The 17,725-nt window shown below is 37.6% G+C and overlaps 1 protein-coding gene and 1 pseudogene across 1 annotated transcript in view; one reads left to right on the forward strand and one right to left on the reverse strand.

The window, feature by feature from the left end:
- Positions 1 to 1,453: 1,453 nt before the first annotated feature.
- The window catches only part of SMC3 (structural maintenance of chromosomes 3), a 43,718-nt gene continuing 27,446 nt past the window's right edge, over positions 1,454 to 17,725 (forward strand). The window contains exons 1-7 of the mRNA XM_049855222.1: positions 1,454 to 1,614; positions 2,865 to 2,940; positions 8,654 to 8,692; positions 9,055 to 9,122; positions 15,501 to 15,572; positions 16,128 to 16,207; positions 16,459 to 16,537. Of these exons, the coding sequence (XP_049711179.1) occupies positions 1,600 to 1,614; positions 2,865 to 2,940; positions 8,654 to 8,692; positions 9,055 to 9,122; positions 15,501 to 15,572; positions 16,128 to 16,207; positions 16,459 to 16,537 (429 nt within the window). The 5' untranslated portion in view covers positions 1,454 to 1,599. The remainder of the gene's footprint in view (positions 1,615 to 2,864; positions 2,941 to 8,653; positions 8,693 to 9,054; positions 9,123 to 15,500; positions 15,573 to 16,127; positions 16,208 to 16,458; positions 16,538 to 17,725) is intronic.
- On the reverse strand, positions 14,753 to 15,432 carry LOC126059948 (MOB kinase activator 1A-like; annotated as a pseudogene).

The raw sequence follows: 17,725 nt of genomic DNA on the forward strand, positions 1-17,725 counted from the left end.
ACTAGGGTTGGTGTCAAAACCCCCCTCCCCCCTCACCTATATACCAGACCATACTAAGTCCTCAGTAATGTTTTTTGTATTTATGTTACTGGTAAATCGTAATTCCCGTATATCAATTTTTTATCACTACTTCATTCTCAAAAAAGTTACTGATACAGGTTCACAAATACTGAATTACCACAATATTATAGCTAAAGCACCAAATAATTTGACTAAATCAGTAACTATAAAAACACCAGCAGTAATGAAAATAAGGAGTGCTTGTAGAGCATGCAGAAAAAACCACAGGACTTGAAGCACCATTGTAAATTGGGTAATAATGACAGCTCTAACCAGAGCGTTCTAGAAGGTTCAAAAAGTAAATTAGCATAGCGTTTATCTTATAGGTATATTAACACATGTAAGCTGGCCTCACGAAAAATGTGTTTGTTATAACTAACTACATGGGTATTTTATTAAAAAATAAAAAATTTCTGCTGAAACACTGCACAAAATCTTTTTAGACAGTCATTTTGGTGCCATCTCCTCTGACAGTATCACTCAGTACAGTGGCCACTTCTCACCACCCCCATCCGTCTAGTGACTCCACTGGTTATGAGGACCCACTTAGGCGGCTATTTTGTTCCCTTCCTAGTAGGTAATTTCAGAGCGGCCCAGACATCCAATTTCTCACCAAATAATTTTTCCTCTAGGACTGATATGGATCAGATATACACAGGGCTGCCCCATGTACCTGGTATCTTTGAGGCAATATTTAAAAAAAAAAAGTCATTTTTAATCCCACGCAGTAAATCTCTTTTTGCTGCAGTTGTACAGGACCGCCTAGATTTATAGCAAATGGCAGAGCCGTAACAGCTCCCAGGGTATTAATTATCACATCATTAAAAGAAATTTTCCAGCCTTCGACAAGTCCCTTTCCGGCTGTCCTGCGAGCAGGTGGTTCAGAGCCAGTTTGGGGCGGGGGGGTGGGCGGGGCGGGAGTTCTAAGTTTGTTAAGCTTCTAGCGCGAGGGACAATAATGGAGCAGCAGAGATTCTGCACAGCAGCATTCCAGCTGTCGCCAGCGTTCCCGAGTTCAATGACTGGCGGCGTCCGCTCGGGAGTCCGCATTTTTAAACAACCCGGGATCACGTGGCTGCCAGCCCGCTCTGCAACTGGCCCTCAGAGTCTCACACTTGGCTTTGGCGCCGAAGCTTTCCCCCCATGTGGATGAGACCATTGACTCCATGCTCGGAGGGGGTACGGCCCAACTTCACGGCCAAAGCTTCCCCGAATGAAATTTGATTAGGTCACAGGAAAGGCTCAGCCACGAACTTAAATAATCAAATGAAATACACCGAGCAACGCTGTAGAAGACTCGTTTTGCTAAAAAGAAAAAGCGACCTGACCCGAGCTCCTCCTACACTCTGTGGTGGCCGCAAGGGTGGTTTTGCCCGAGGCGCGGGCTCCGCCTCCACGGGCGCCGCCATTTTGTTTGGCTGGAGGGGAGTGAGCGGCGCCTTGGGGGAGGGGTCTCGTAGGCGCCTTACCTGACCCTACGGCCACCGTGCTGGTACTGCTCCGCAGGGAGGCCTTCTCCCTGGCTACGGGCGCGGAACAATGTACATAAAGCAGGTAAGGCCTGCGCACTCGCCTGGCCCGTCGCTGGTCCGTGAGGAACGCTCCTTGAGGCGGGGGTGTTGCAGTGCGACCCGCGGCCTCGCTCTTCTCCGCGCGAACGGTGGACCCAAGGCTGGACAGGGGCCTGTGGGGGAAGGGAGCGAGGTCCCGGCCTGCGAGCGTCCGGGTCGCGGGGCTCGGAGAACTGGGGCGCGCTCCTCTGCAGCCCGGCCCGCCCCACCCCCCCGCAGGGTCTCTTCTGAGGGAAGCGGGATCTCGGGGAGGTGTGGAGGGGCCGGCGGCGGGGGCAGGGGCCGAGCCGGGAGCGCTGGCAGAGAGGGCTCAGAGCTGGCTGGCGGCCGGCCCGGGGGCGGGAAGGGCAGTGCTATCCTGCAGAGATGGCCCCGAAGGAACCCTGTGGTGGGGGGGGGATGTGAGGAGAGTCGGTCTCCCCTGTCGGGGGCGCCCCTTGGGGTGTCGGCTGCAACCGGGGACCTTTCGGCTCCCGGATTTACCGGAGAAGTAAAAGGGGATCCTCATTCCTGCAGAAGGTGGAGCGCCTCACTCAGTTGTTCACTTCTGTCAAAATGGTCTTCCCGCGCAGGAGTCCACCACAAAGATGAGCCAATTCACGCTATTTGGGAAAAGGTTTTCTATTGGATTGTTGGACTCCAAGGACTCTTTTGGAATGTTTACTGGTTTTGGCTGGTGGTATGTTTGACTGAAGGGAGCGCTCACTGGGCTTGGAGTCAGGAAAGCTGGGACCGGTCTGCCTCCATGATACACTTTTACAATAGGATGTAATGTTGCGTGTTCCAGTCACGCTTACGCAGGGTACTTGAGTTTGAGAGTTCCTTAATAGGTCACTAATTATGATTCTTAAAAACAAAAAATTGGCAATGCTTACTGACAAAAGGAGTGTTTTAAAAAGATTTTTAATCTTCACTTTCCAAAATGAGTTTTTTTCTTATAGAAAAAAATGGAAAGTTTTCTAACTTGCGTTAAATGAGAAAGTAAAATGGAAAGAAATGTTACTTTAAAAAAAAAATTACGGGGAACCCCGGGTGGAAAGGGGAGGGTGCAGTCACATGGACAGGGATTGCAACCAATGTCACAAAACAATTTGTGTATAAATTTTTGAATGAGAAGCTAATTTGCGCTGTAAACTTTCCCCTAAGGCACAATAAAATTAAAAAGAAAAACAGTTACTTTAGAAATTATTTCTTTTTGTGTGCGTTCTCAAAAATATCTCTTTTACTTATTAGGTTATTATCCAGGGTTTTCGAAGTTATAGAGATCAAACAATTGTAGATCCCTTCAGTTCAAAGCATAATGTTATTGGTAAGTGTTCCTGGTTTACTAGATCAGATTTATGTATACAGCCATATAAATTCTGTCCATTCAAACCATGTTATTGGCTTGAGGAGACAGGAATTGTCTTTCAGTATTGCATGCATTTATCTGTTTGAAGTAATCTCTTTGTCCTTTATCTGCACTGATGAATTGCTTATTTTGTAAATTTAAAATTCTTGGGTAAAACAGTTGTAAGTTACTCATTTTTATTTGAGTGACCTTATTTGTGTGAAAGTGTGTTTTAGTAGCTTAGATAACTATTTTTTAAATTTAGACTGAATGGAACTAAATTCAGTGTTTGAGCCATTCTGTTCTTGATATATGTCATATGCTTGTTAAAATGCTCACTGTTTATTTCACAGGTGATCATTCTTTAGTCATAAATTAGATTGTCAGTTTTTCTTTTCCTGTCATAATGTCTAAGAGCTTGGTGGGAAGAGTGTAAATTTTGGAGTATAATGGAATGGGGTTCAGAAATCCCAGTTCTGTTTGAAACTTTACTCTCTGAGAAGCTTCTGTTTTGTCAAAGTGGGACAATGATATCTCTTTCATAGGGCTGTTGGGAAGATTAAATGAGAAAGCATATATAAATGTAAGGAAAAAGGACTAAATAGTGATTGCCATTATACTATATTTAGTCTTCAGATTATATAATGTCCATTTTGCTGATACAGCCAATGAAAGTTTTCTGTCTGCTCAACTCTTAAAGGATAGATGAAATGAGTGCTTCTAAACACACATGCTGTTGACAGAGTTTTGTCATACAGTGTCCTCATTACTAGGTACGATTTATGTAGAAAATCAGTGGATGGTAATGTTCCCAGAAGACCCTGGGAGAATCATACTTCCTTTATTCTAATGTAATGGTTTTATCTGTGCTCCATACATTGGTTGCAACCTTGTAGTTGGAAATAAAGAAAACATGCTTTTCTTCCTGCTCCAGCTATTTTGAAAATTTAGTTAATTGAATTGATGTGCCATAAAGATAGCTTGGTTTTACTGGAATTTTGCTTACATTTTGATTATAGATGCTTTCTGATTTTCATCAATCAGAAAATCTCTAGAAATGGAGAAAAATGAACAATTACTAGATTTATATTATTTCTACATGTTATAAAACCACTTGCCATCAAGTCAATTCCAACTCATAGTGACCCTTTGGGGCAGAGTAGAACTGCCCCATAGGGTTTCCAAGGAGCGGCTGGTGGATTGGAACTGCAGACCTTTTGGTTAGCCACCAAGCCCTTAACGACTGCCACCAGGGCTCCAGATATGTTACACGGTAGAAATAAATACCTTAGTATTTCATTTGTATAGTTTTATAAATGACCTGTAAAATGACCATTATTTATCTAGATTGATTAAATTACTTCTGTAGACTCTACTCAGAAGTCTGTAGAATCTTCCGTAGAGGGTCAGTGAAAAAGAAGACGACCCTCAACGAGCTGTATTGGCATAGTGGCTGGAACAATGGACTCAAACAGCAATGATTGTGAGGATGGCACAGGACCAGGCAGTGTTTTGTTCTGTTGTATATAGGGTTGCTATGAGTTGGAATCGACTCAACGGCACTTAAGAACAACAGTTTATTATTATTGTCTTAGCTGTTGTCAGAGAGCTGTGTTTTGCTACTTTGGTTGCAACACTAGCATTGTTGGTAGTCATTTTTACATAGGAAAATTGTCTTAAATGTTGTTTTAACTAAAACAAACCTGATACACAACTTTAAATATGTAACAACACATCCAGGTATCTTAATAATGTAAGAAAGACCAAAAGTCATTCATAGTGGTTGGCCCTAAAAAATATCTGGTGAAAACATACCACTTAGATTGCTAAATGATTTTGTCTCAAAAAAAAAAAATCAGCAAGATATGAAGACAGGTATCTCTGAGCTGATCTTTAAATGTTTGGTGTATGTGCCAAACATAACTCTCTAAGGTTATTTTATGGTAATTATAGAGCATTATGGAAGAGCAGAAAAACTAAAGGAAGAAAATTTAAACTAATCCTTCTACCCAGTGATAGTCATTCTTAATATTAATGGTCTATACTTGTGTTAGCCTTGTTTTCCTAGAAAACAGAGCCTGAGGCAGGCTTAGCTGCCAACGCTTTAATGCGAGGTGCAGTCTGAGGGCAAGAGCGAGGGGAAAAGCTGATCACAGCTTTATAAAGAAGGCACAGCTGGTTTGTGGTCACATTGGATAATTTCCAGAAAGACTTTGTGGACCTGTCATGCTTTGGAACCGTCAAATGGGAAAGGAAGAAGAGGAATTTGTTTGCCGACCCCTGTCTTTCATTGGTCAAAGTTTACCACATCAGGCATTAATTTCCCCACTTCCGGATTGTATTACTCCAGGGAGTAGCCTTTTTTTGAGTCTTTACAGATATGACCTGAATGCATCCCCAGGGCAGGCTGAAATAACCAGAGATGTTAGGGGCCTGAGGATGTCCACTGATAGGCAGCCAAGACCTGGATTGGGATGGGCGAATCTGGGGGGATATATATACTGGGTCTGCCTGAATATCTTTCCAGTCTGTGTACATCCGTAAGTATCCCACTGCCACTGCCGTCGAGTCGATTCCAACTCGTCACAACCCTATAGAACAGTAGAACTACCCTATAGAGTTTCCAAGAAGCGCCTGGCGGATTCGAACTGCTGACCTCTTGGTTAGCAGCTGTAGCAGTTAACCACTATGCCACCAGGGTTTCCATCCATGAGTTTGCCCCCCACCTTTTTTTAATAAAAATGTTCATAGTGTAATCTGTTGGTAATCTATTATTTTTTTTCTTCAGAATAAATCTTGAGTATATCTTTCCTTATTACTCTTCAACATCCTTTAAAATAGCTGTATAATGTTCTACTTTATGGAGAAGAGTAATTCTAAAAGAGAATTAAAATTTTTTTTTCAGTTATTTATAAGTGGATTATTGCTTGAAATATTTAAGGATAAATTATCTTTTTTAGCTTATTTGTAAATAATTTCAAATTTACAGAAAAGTTACACAAATAAGAACAGTACAGAGAATACTCCTATACCCTTTACCCAGGTTCGGCTATTCTCATTTTCCGTATTTGCTTTATCATTTGCACTTGCTCTCCCAATCCTTCTGTACACACACACTTTTTTTTCCCTTAGAGTAAGTTATGTATATCATAGTCCTTACCAGGTCCTGGAGAAGGACATCATGCTTGGCAAAATAAAGGGTCAGAGAAGAAGAGGAAGACCGTCAATGAGATGGATTGACACTGGCTGTAACAATGGGCTCAAGCATAACAACAATTTTGAGGATGGCGCAGGACTGGGCAGTATTTCATTCTGTTGTACATAGGGTCCCTGTGAGTTGGAACTGACTTGACAGCATCTAACAGTAACAGCAACATACGGTGGAAAATTGGACAACACCTTGACTGGGTGATCAAAAGTAATTATCACTAATAAGGGGTAGAGGGGCATCATGTGCCTCCAGATATCCTACCCTCAGGAGGACACATCACTTATTTTTTTCATAAATAACAATGTTCTAAAAGACAAAGGCTGTGTAAATGATTGTTGTTGTTAGTTGCCATTGAGTTGATTCTGATTCATGGCAACCCCATGTGTACAGAGTAGAACTGCTCTGTAGGATTTTCAGAGCTGTGATCTTTCAGAAGCAGATCACCAGGACTGTCTCCCAGGGCACCACTGGGTAGGTTCACATTGCCAACATTTTGGCTAAACCATTTTTGCCACCTAGCCGCCTATGGAAATAATTAAAAGAGACATGACAAATGCAATACCTGATCCTAAATTAGATCCTGCACTGGAGATTAAAAAAAAAAATTTCTATAAATGACATTTCTGGGTCAGTCAACCTAACTGGAACATGGGCAGCACCATTATATTAATGGTGTTGTTAGGTGCTGTCAAGTCAGTTTCAACTCATAGCGACCCTGTGTACAATAGAACGAAACACTGCCTGGTCCTGCACCATCTTCACAATTGTCATTCTTGAATGTGTTGTCGCAGCCAGTGTCAGCCTATTTCATTGAGGGTTTTCCTCTTTTTTGCTGACCCTCTCCTTTACCAAGCATGCTGTCTTTCTCCAGGAACTGGCCTCTCCTGATAACATGTCCAAAGTCCTTGAGATGAAGTCTTGCCATCCTTGCTTCTAAGGAGCTTTCTGGCTGTACTTCTCGTGAGACAGATTTGTTAGTTTTTCTGGCAGTCCATGGTGTAGTCAGTGTTCTTCACCAACACCATAATTCACAGGCATCAGTCCGTGGCTGGTTTTCTTTATTCATTGTCCAGCTTTCATAAGAGACAATTGAAAACACACCATGGCTTGGGTCAGGCGCACCTTAGACCTTAAAGTGACATTTTTACTTTTTAACACTTGAAAGAGGTCTTCTGCAGCAGATTTGCGCCATGCAGTATGTCTGTCGTCTAATATCTTGACTGCTGCTTCCTTGGGGGTTGATTGTGGATCTAAGTAAAATGAAATCCTTGCCAACTTCGATCTTATTCCGTTTATCACGATGTTTTTATTGATCCAGTTGTGAAGATTTATGTTTCTGTATAGTTACTGTTTTTCCCCGTGTAGCTAACAAGTAATTTGGCGAGACACCTTAGGACTGTGCAAATACTGTGCTCCTCATCAAAATGTCCCGAGAGATTTAGCATTCTTCCCTTTATTCTGGTGGTTACACGTGATGAGTTTCCATGTCTAGTACTCCTTTCGCACTTAGCGCTTGGCGCTTAGTGTTCTACTATAAATAAGAATCCCGCTTCCTCCTTTATTTATCTTTTTATTGTCTGTATGGATTCATGGATTATTTTTCTTCTCAATGATTTATAATTCATTACTGTTCTTAGTTATGTTGGTGCTCCACTTTGTCTCAGGTTTGACCCTTTCAAGCTGGCTCGTACGTCTTCATTATATACCTTTTTATTTATTTATTTTCAAGTACTTCCTTACTTTCTGGCATAACGTAAATTATCTCTTTAGGATTTTACTTTGCATTAAAGGTGATAACTTAGAATTAGGTGGCTAATTTGTTCATGGTATTGTGGTTAATATAGAGATTGGCACAGTTATTCATGACTCTTAACTCTGAAATACCTGCTAAGTAAAAAAAAAATTCAAATATTTATTAAATCAGAAACTTTTGATTTTTTTTTATGTATAGAATTGCTTATTTTGAAATTGAGATAGTTTTTTAAAAGTGCCTTATAGTTGTCTAGACTTGGCTCTGTGAGACTAAACGATATTATAGGGTTGACCATAAACAGTTTAACATGTGAACAGTTTGAGAATTTAAAATGATTACTTAAGTATATTAGAATGTTAGCAATGTGTGATTTTTAAATTGTTAAAAATACTTTCTTATTTATAATTAAACTAGAATAAGTATTGTGATGAACATAAATTATGAAGGCCAGGTATTATAGTTATTTCTATTAATTTTAAACAATTGGGAAAGAGCAAAAGAATAAGTTTCTTTAAAAAAAAAACTATCTGAAGTCTACAGGAGACTTATACTCAAATGGTGGGTAAAACTTTTGTTTATTGGTTTCTTTTGTTTACTGCTCTGTTGTATTTAATTTTAAATATTAAGATACATGTTAGAAAGTTGAGTTTGTAAATTTTTTAATATTTGATAGTTTTAATTTTATTGGTTATTACAAAAAATAACATGTACTTTTTGGAAATTTGTAGTGGGCAGGAATGGATCTGGAAAAAGTAACTTTTTTTATGGTACGTATTCATTTTTAATTTCTAAATATATTAAGATCTAGGTATGTTAAGGCAATTTACTAAAATCATTCTTTTTTTGAGGTTATGTGTGCATGAAACCTAAAAAATACTTCTTCACACATGGGTACAGTTTAGAGAGTTTAGAGTCTAAAGATCTGACTTCTATTCTCTACCCAGTGACTTATTAGCCACGTAAGACTGGGCAAAACACTTAACCTCTGATTATTTTCTTTCACTGTAAAAATAGAGATGTTTGTCATGTCTACCTTAGATGGGTTTTGGAATCAAATGAAATAATACATATGAGAGTGGTTTTAAAACTTGAATTCATTATATAAAACTTATGTTTTATGTATTTGTAGCAATTCAGTTTGTCCTCAGCGATGAGTTTAGTCATCTTCGTCCGGAACAGCGACTGGCTTTGTTGCATGTAAGTGAGACTGCTTTAAGACATCGTTGTTAATATTATGTTATGTTATATATGTAAAAAAAAAATCATCAGTCTCAGTGGACACAATAATTTATTCACATGAACATGAAGTGTGTTATTCTACTCTAAATTTCAGCCTACTGTGTTAATGCAGGGGTCTCTGTATTCTGCTGTAAAATTTAGCCTGCTGTATTAATGTAAAGGAGTCCTGGTGGTGCAGTGGTTAAGCACTTGGCTGCTAACTGAAAGGTCAGTGTTTTGAACCCACCAGCTGCTCCACAGGAGAAGAGACCTGGCAATTTGCTCCTGTAAAGGTTTCAGCCTAGGAAACCTTATGGGGCAGGTCTGCTCTGTCTTATAGGGTTGCTATGAGTTGGAATGGATTTGATGGCATACAACAACATCATCATCAACATATTAATTCATGAGTCCCTGGCTGGTGTAAATGGTTAATATGCTCAGGTGCTAAGCAAAGGGTTGGAAGTTCAAGTCCTCCCTGAAGTGCCTCAGAAGAAAGGCCTGGCAGTCTGCTTCCAAAAAAGGTAGCCGTTGAAAACCCTATGGAGCAGTGTTCTACTCTGACACACGTAGAGTCTCCCTGAATAGAATTAACTTGACGGCAATTGGTTTGGTTTTATTAATGCAGGATAAGGGCTTAATTTCTATATAATTGTTAGAAGATAATTGTAGAATTAACCCATGGGTGGATATGTCCTAAATGTTAATGTAAATTAGATAATTATCTTTGTTAAAGATGTGATCTGATAAGGTTCTTAGAAGCAGGTTTGCTGAGGAAAAAAGAAGGGTTTGGGTTTGGGGATTAGCAACGTTGAGATACAGAACCAGAAGTTATGTGAAGGCACAGAGAAGCAAACATTGCAAACCAAACAGTATACAAGTTGTCTTTTCTTATTCTTAGCCATATTTGTACTTAGATAGTAATACCGCTTTCCAATGTGAAAGACAGTAAGTATACAGTAATGAAAAATTTTAGAATTTTCATTAGATAATTAAGACTAATGAGCTAGAGTTATTTTAGGATAAAAATTATAAAAGGCTATGTAATAAAATTATTTATTTCTTTTCTGGTTTGAATATAACTTGTAATTATTTCAAAGAGATTTTAAAGAAAGGGAGATTCCTCAGTGTATCTTGGCAACACTGTCTCTCACCCTTAAGAAGTTCTTTTTGTTTAACCATAATCTTTTTTTCCCTCAAGTTTAAATTCATAGCCCAGTAATCAGGACTGGTTCCCTATAGAAGAATCTTTTAGTTTTCTCAGACGGGCATTACAAGAATTAATAACCTCTTTGAGTATAGCTCTCCATTGTATTGACACACCACATAGTAATAATAGTTTCGAGAATCTTGGTATGTAGTGACTAGGTTTGGTCTAAGTGTGATAGAGGTTAGATGTGTGTGTTTTCATAGCAGATTTAAAACTACACGGAATGTCACAAATTAATTGTTAAAAAAATAAAAAACAATTCCAGTAATTATCAGATGATTTCTTAGGGTTCCTTTCCACTGTTAAGGTGACTCTGTAATAGAATAGTTTCAAGATGTTTTCGATATTAGCAGATAGGTAGAATTGCTATAATAAAGTGTTCTGCAGAGCAAGACCTAAGTACATCTAACTTTGACATCGCCTGTATATTTCTAAATTTTTTATTCAGAAGCAAAAGCTATTTGGTTGAGAACTGATGGGTTATCAAAATCCAGTGTCTGCTGTTTTGGCAGAAGAGCTTATACCAATCTGATAGAAGTGTTTCTCCATAGAGTTAGGTTTGGTACCATGCCCTGAAGTGTTGTTTTTTTTTTTTTTCAATATACTTTATTCTGATGAAGTTACAAAAGTAGATACAAAATATTTCTTTAAAAATACAGTTAACTGACTTAGAAAAATAGATAAATTTAAGTGTAAAGAACACTTAAAAATATTTTAGAAGGTAACCAAGACTAACTTACGTAAACTGTTTTTGATGTCAAACATAGAATGTTGTTCTATAGCAAGTCTATATAATACATTGGTAATCCATTTCAATTTACAGAATACTTGTTTGGAATAGAATTTGATAATGAGAGAAAATGCAAGTGAATTTTAATGCAGTTGCTTCAGTAAAATTACTGCCACCATAGGTAATATCATCCCTGTGACTATCAAAAGTCCTTTACTGTCTGAAGTACCAAAACTCAGGAAATCTGAAAATGACTACTGTTTTACCACTTTGCCAAAATTGACAATAGTGAAAATCAGATCCACTCACTGAACTGAATGTCAGGAAGAAGTAACATCCCTGTTGAAGGTGCTCAGTGTTTGGTATCTGGGCCAGCATTTTTCACTCACACTGACAGGAGACAGCACCTTTGACAAGGCAGGGGGAGCACCAGCACCATGCCTGGATCTACTTAGAAGCAAATTTCTAGTATTATACTTTCTGGGCCTGATTTGTTGATGCTTATGAGGTACTGATGCTATGCTTGAGAAGCTCCACTTTTAGCAGAACCTCACTGCTCAGAAAGAAGGTCGACAATAATCAGGAAACCTCAACAATGTTTGCAAAAGTTAAAATCACCACTGAGATTGTTCCTCTTGCCTCTGCACTACTAGAAAAATGGTCTCTGTTGTTAACAAAGTCATGGTGAATACAGACTTGGATTTCTTGAGTAACATTGGAGTGAGCCAGGGCTCTACATGTTTAAGATGAAATACTTTGTTAGCTGGCAGCCCTATGACATGACTTTATTCAGTCTGAAGAAGAATATACTTCTGGCTGGTCAACACAAAAACTGGAAATCTCAATATTTAAACAAATGTCTACACATCACTGTCCTGAAAATGAAAGCACCATATGTTTAACTGCACAATTTAGCACTCTCTACCCCATGACAGTGATCAGGTGTGAGGAGCAGAGATCGGTTAGAGAGGACAGGACTTCGGATTAGGAGGGGAAGAGAAGTGGTGTTGTGGGACAGGGAACCTGGGTTAGCGCTAATCCTGAGCACTGGGGAGATAAATGAAAAGTGAGAGGAGCCAAGGACAAACTGATTTCTTTCAATTCTTATCAGGTTGGCCCTTAAGCCAAGTCAGAAGAGTGCCATCCTCTCCCCTTTCTCTAGTTTCCCTTCTACCAGACTCCCTGAACTTGAATATAAACAAATAATGTTAACACTACCATTCAGGTGCATTGTTTGTTATTTAAGTGAGATTGGCTTGGGAACCTGCTAACAATGTTTTTATTTTTAAAAAAAGGACTGAGTGGAATTGTGAATCTCAAATTACCAACAGACTTTTGATTTATGTTCCATTAATAAGTTGCCTTTACTTCTGTTCTAGTATGTGACCATCTTTGGTTCATTTTGGGGCATAGTCTTGAAGAGAGGGAGGATTTCTATCACCGAAGATAAATGGGGGAAAAATGGGGACCCCTTTGTTTGAGAATACTTGAATTATTAGAAATGATGATGAAAGTACAACCCTAGAATTGAGAAACGTAAGTTCATTCCTTGTGGACATAGGAAATTAAAGCCAACAAAACTTAATATACAGTTGAGAGTAACATTCTAGGTGGCATCTAAAAACTGGCTTTCTTTTTCCTAACTGATGAATGTAAATATACAGAAAGGCTGACAGGGGCCTTTGGATAAGCTTAAAAACAATTGGTTGTGGAATGTGTCATACAGGGCTTTTTCTCTTTTTTTCATAAGTGATTATCCCACTCAAACGGTGATATATGCTTCCAGGCCAAATTAGATGAAATGTTTTATTTCCTTTAAAATTCTGTATATAGTTAAGAATTTACTGAAGTTGAGTTATTAAGGATGGAGTTTCCTAACAATTCTTTTCTTCATAGTCTAGTGAAATAGTAAAAATAAATAGCAAAAAAACCCAAAAAAATTACTATCAAATTTAACTTTTTATCAAAGCCATCAGGAGGTTGGTAAGGACTCTGCAAACATCACAACTCTAAAACACAGAATGCTGATGAATTTAAAGATTTGCCTATCTGGCAAGTCTTCCAACATACCATATTTTTATATAAATAACGTGTGGCTAATATGTCTATTAGCCAGCCACTCCTGACCCCCCAGACATCCTCACAAGGCTGCTATGCCAATCCTCCTTCACATGTTGCTGTTTAAAAAAAAAAAAAAAAAACTAGCATAGTGTGCCTAAGAAAATACCCCAGAAGCAGAGGGGAGGGAGTGGCTGGCAAACAAACAGAAGGTTGGCAGTGTTATTTGTGTAAAAATATAGTACTTGTGGCTCAACACATTTTAAACAACACAAAATCCTAGGAACCAAATGATAGAAAAAAAAAAAAAGGCATTTTTTTCATTAAAGGAGGAATATTCTTTTTATCCCAATAGAAATTAAACCCAAGTTTTGCTACAAAAAAAATTAAAATAGGATACAACCCCTATTGGGGTTCAGTTCATCCTTTTGATATGAACAGAATGAATATTTTTTTTTTTTTACTTATTCTTCCAACTTTGTCTCCTTTAAACACACAAACACAAAAAGTAATACACAAAATCTTTTGCTGTGTTATAAAATGAGTATACCTTCGTGGTTTTTATTGTGGTTTTCCCTAAGTTCTCCTCATTAGGATAAAGTTCATGCATTTCTTCACTACCATTAACTCTCAAGTCAATAAAAACATACAGATGTTAAAAAAAAAAAAAAGAAAGGAAATTCAAAACAAAATAACTCAAGCACTCTTAGTACTTTCTTCCATTCATCTACCTGGAATTAGAAGGCTTTTGAAAAACAACATGAACGAATGTAGTGGCTGTGAGACCTAAGTTTGCCATAATTTTTTGGAAGTTTTCTTTCTCTTACCCAAAAGCTACACATTAAAATTAATTTTAATGAAGCATTTCAAAATAAAAATCTATAACATCATCCTTAGAAGCCTTAAACAAAATTATGACACACACAAACTCTAACAATTTGAGATAGGTTTATGTGTTGAGAAAATCCCAAATAAAGATTTAAAAATAAAGTCATTTTGGAAATAACATTGGTTGCTCCCATACCAGATATGCTATATGATGATTTAAATTGCAATCATGGATTTTGTAAAAATACACATATATATTCTTATCTGTAAAAACACTAGCATACAAATTTGAAACTAAAAGGTTATCCAAAGTGACACAAGTGTTCTAAATGTTAAGAAAACTTATAAAAAAATTTTTTTCTATTTGTAAAACAAGTTGATCTGAGTGTGTTGTTAGGAAATTTGCTCTGGAAACTTGTTAATAAATTACTGGTAGAAACTCTAATATCCATTATGCTGTCACCTGAAACAATGAATCATTTTCTTCAGCAAAAGAATTAAGTAAACTAATAAACTGTACGTTAGTCACTACAGAGCACAACCAGGTGTGACACTGTGACAATAACAGGAGTCGTCACGCAGCACATCAGAGTTGGCTGTGTTCTTAGGGTCTCCCCCTGAAGCTACCAGGCCAACCTACCTTTGGGACAATTTTATCAGTAGACATAGACAACAGGTGTCTTTTTATCCTGTTTTCTTAAAGTTTGTGTTAGTCATCTATAAGAGATTGCAATAAGACAGCCCTAACAGTAGATGAAGAAGATAGCTGTGTTCTAGAACAAACATTTATCTGTCTTTCGATCCAAGCTTCTCAATTCCTGAAGAGGTGTCAGCTCACTCCTAGCAATCAGATTAAACTCCTGTACAAAGAAAGTAAAGTACTTAAAAGAGGTGTTGAGGTGGACCTCCTCATGCAGCTGCATCACAGAATCAAAGTGCTGATGATAAATATGGGCATAAACCCTGAACAGACGCTTTAGAATAGTCTTTGCGACAGACATAAAAGTCTTTGGCAAATGGGACACCAGTCTTAGAAGGAGAAGGAGTTTCATTGTCAAGCTGACCCTGAACCCAAGTCATCAAATAGTCACTGTATTTTGGTGCAGAACATTTGATTGGTTTTTTAGTATTAGTAATATCTGTCCATTGATACTCATATCGTGGACTTACAGACATGACTGGACAGCTTGCTTTAGTGCAGAATTCTGTAATCGTTCCATATAACATGTTGATCTAGTTGAAGAAATCCAGTGTTAACAGCCGTCCATTCATTGAGGTCCTGTCCTTCTGGCAACATAACAGCTTGTCTCAGATTCCCACTTCCTCGAGTTGCTTTCTGCATGTTTTGAGAGTTCATACTGATGAGACCCTTCTGGGGTATTCTTCTTTGGTTTGAATGTTTTAGAAGAGCAGCTGCTGAGGAGGAAGCTTATCTTCGGTCCACAGAGGGGAGGGGAGGGCACCATGCACTGAATTTTAAAAGTGTTTACGAAAACACTGCTTAAACAGAAAATTTGTTTTTCTAATGTTTTAGGAGGGTACTGGTCCTCGTGTTATTTCTGCTTTTGTGGAGATTATTTTTGACAATTCAGACAACCGTTTACCAGTGAGTTATTGTTTTTTCTCTTTAGTAATGTTCAGTATTTTATTGATGCAGTTAATTTTTGAATACTTAGAAACATTTGTTTATAGTTGTACTTTAACTTTTATACTTGAACCTGTATTAAAATAACTATACAGTTTACATAATGATTTTGCCATAAAATTAAAACGAACATTTTGGAAAACAGCAAATGGAAATATGCAGGCTCTTGTGAAAAAAAGTTTGTCCTAAGAATTGAATATTCATAGCATGTCCTTTGAGAGGAAACCCTGGTGGTGTAGTGGTTAAGTGCTATGGCTGCTAACCAAAGGGTCGGCAGTTTGAATCCACCAGGCGTTCCTTGGAAACTCTATGGGGCAGTTCTGCTCTGTCCTACAGGGTTGCTATGAGTCGGGATCAACTCGACGCCACTGGGTTTGGTTTGGTTTTGGTCCTTTGAGAGATAATTGAGATTTTATAATAGGGAAAACTTACGGTTAAGGAACTTTAAAATGACCTTATTGACTAAAAAGTTTCCTGCTTTTACTGTTAAATTAACTTTGCACTTTTAAATATTAGATTGATAAAGAGGAAGTTTCACTTCGGAGGGTAATTGGTGCCAAAAAGGATCAGTATTTCTTAGACAAGAAAATGGTCACGTAAGTATTTTTCTTCACATTTACAATTTTTTTTTACAAAAGGGTAAAAATATTCTTCTTGCCTCATACTCAGCAAGCCAGTATTTAAAGCGTGAACATAAGAATCGTAAGATTCTCTAAGGTTGATACAGTAGAACTTTAATGACTATTCTGTATTTTCCAATGAACAGGAACTAGACTCTTCGTATTTTGCTTATTGTTCGATGCTTTAAATTATTTATCTAACAAAAAATTCCAATGTTTCTCAACAGGAAAAATGATGTGATGAACCTCCTTGAAAGTGCTGGTTTTTCTCGAAGCAATCCTTACTATATTGTTAAACAAGGAAAGGTAAAAAAAAAAAAATATGCTCTTTTTTTAATAGGATTTGTTTTCTAAGTATATTCTTCACTTGAATGATGAGTTTGGTTTATTGATTATAGTGGTTAAATTGAAGCAAAAATGGACCTTATTTTATGTTGAAGTAAGCATTATCTTTTTGTGGCTATAAAGTTCCAAATAAAGATCCATTAGAAAATAAGATAGAAATATTTCAGGAGAGTCGTTTAAGTGGATCTTGTTTTCCTAGTGACCTGTAATATTCACTATATTCTATGAGACATTTTTGGTTTGTGGAAGTCATAAGAATCATATTTAAGAATATTATGGAAATTCCATAAAAATCACATTGGAAAAAATTACTTTCTAGAATTAATATTAAATTACTTTATCATAGAATTAAAACACTGAAAACCAAAAATAAAAACCAGTTGCTGTCAGGTCAATTCCGACTCAGCAACCCTGTAGGACAGAGTAGAATTGACCCATAGGGTTTCCAAGGAGTGGCTGGTGGATTTCAACGGCCAACCTTTTGGTTAGCAGCCAAGTTCTTAAACTCCTATGCCGCCAGGGCTCCAAAACACTGAAAAGTTTGTATTATCAGAAATCTATAATAATGGTATGAATTATTTTCCCTTACTGAGATTGTATTCTTTACAGCAGCTAAACTATAAACTTAAGCTAATTATTTTACTACCCCCTGTATATTTTGAACTATCTCTAAGATAGTTTCTTTTTTTAAAAGCTTACACTGAGATGCCCTAGTAATTTTCTGAAGTATATTTTATCTGAGGGGGTGAGATGAGAACTAGAGGAGAATTCTCAAAGAATGTCCAATTCTTACTTCATATTGGAGACTTTTTTAGGTATGTGTTGGAAAGTCATCATTCAGAAATCTTAGGAAAAGTATGGGGTTTTACTTTTGGGAAATGTACTGAAAGAACAGATTTTTGAGAAGACCTTTACTGTTTGTGGGAGATAAATTTTTTAAAAAAAGGAAGTTAATTTGGAAGAGCTATTATCTGAGTCTTACCTCCTTATCATTTTACATAAACCATCCATAGCTAGATCATCTAAAATAGCACTGCCTCCTTTCAGTACGCTATGTGCTTTATTTTCTTATTGTTTTTTTTCATGACACTTATGCTACACATTAACAATGTGCTTATTTTCCTAGAATGTAAGCTCCATGAGGGCAAG

The sequence above is a fragment of the Elephas maximus genome, chromosome 16 (genome assembly GCF_024166365.1).
Source record: "Elephas maximus indicus isolate mEleMax1 chromosome 16, mEleMax1 primary haplotype, whole genome shotgun sequence".
NCBI classification, from domain to species: domain Eukaryota; kingdom Metazoa; phylum Chordata; class Mammalia; order Proboscidea; family Elephantidae; genus Elephas; species Elephas maximus.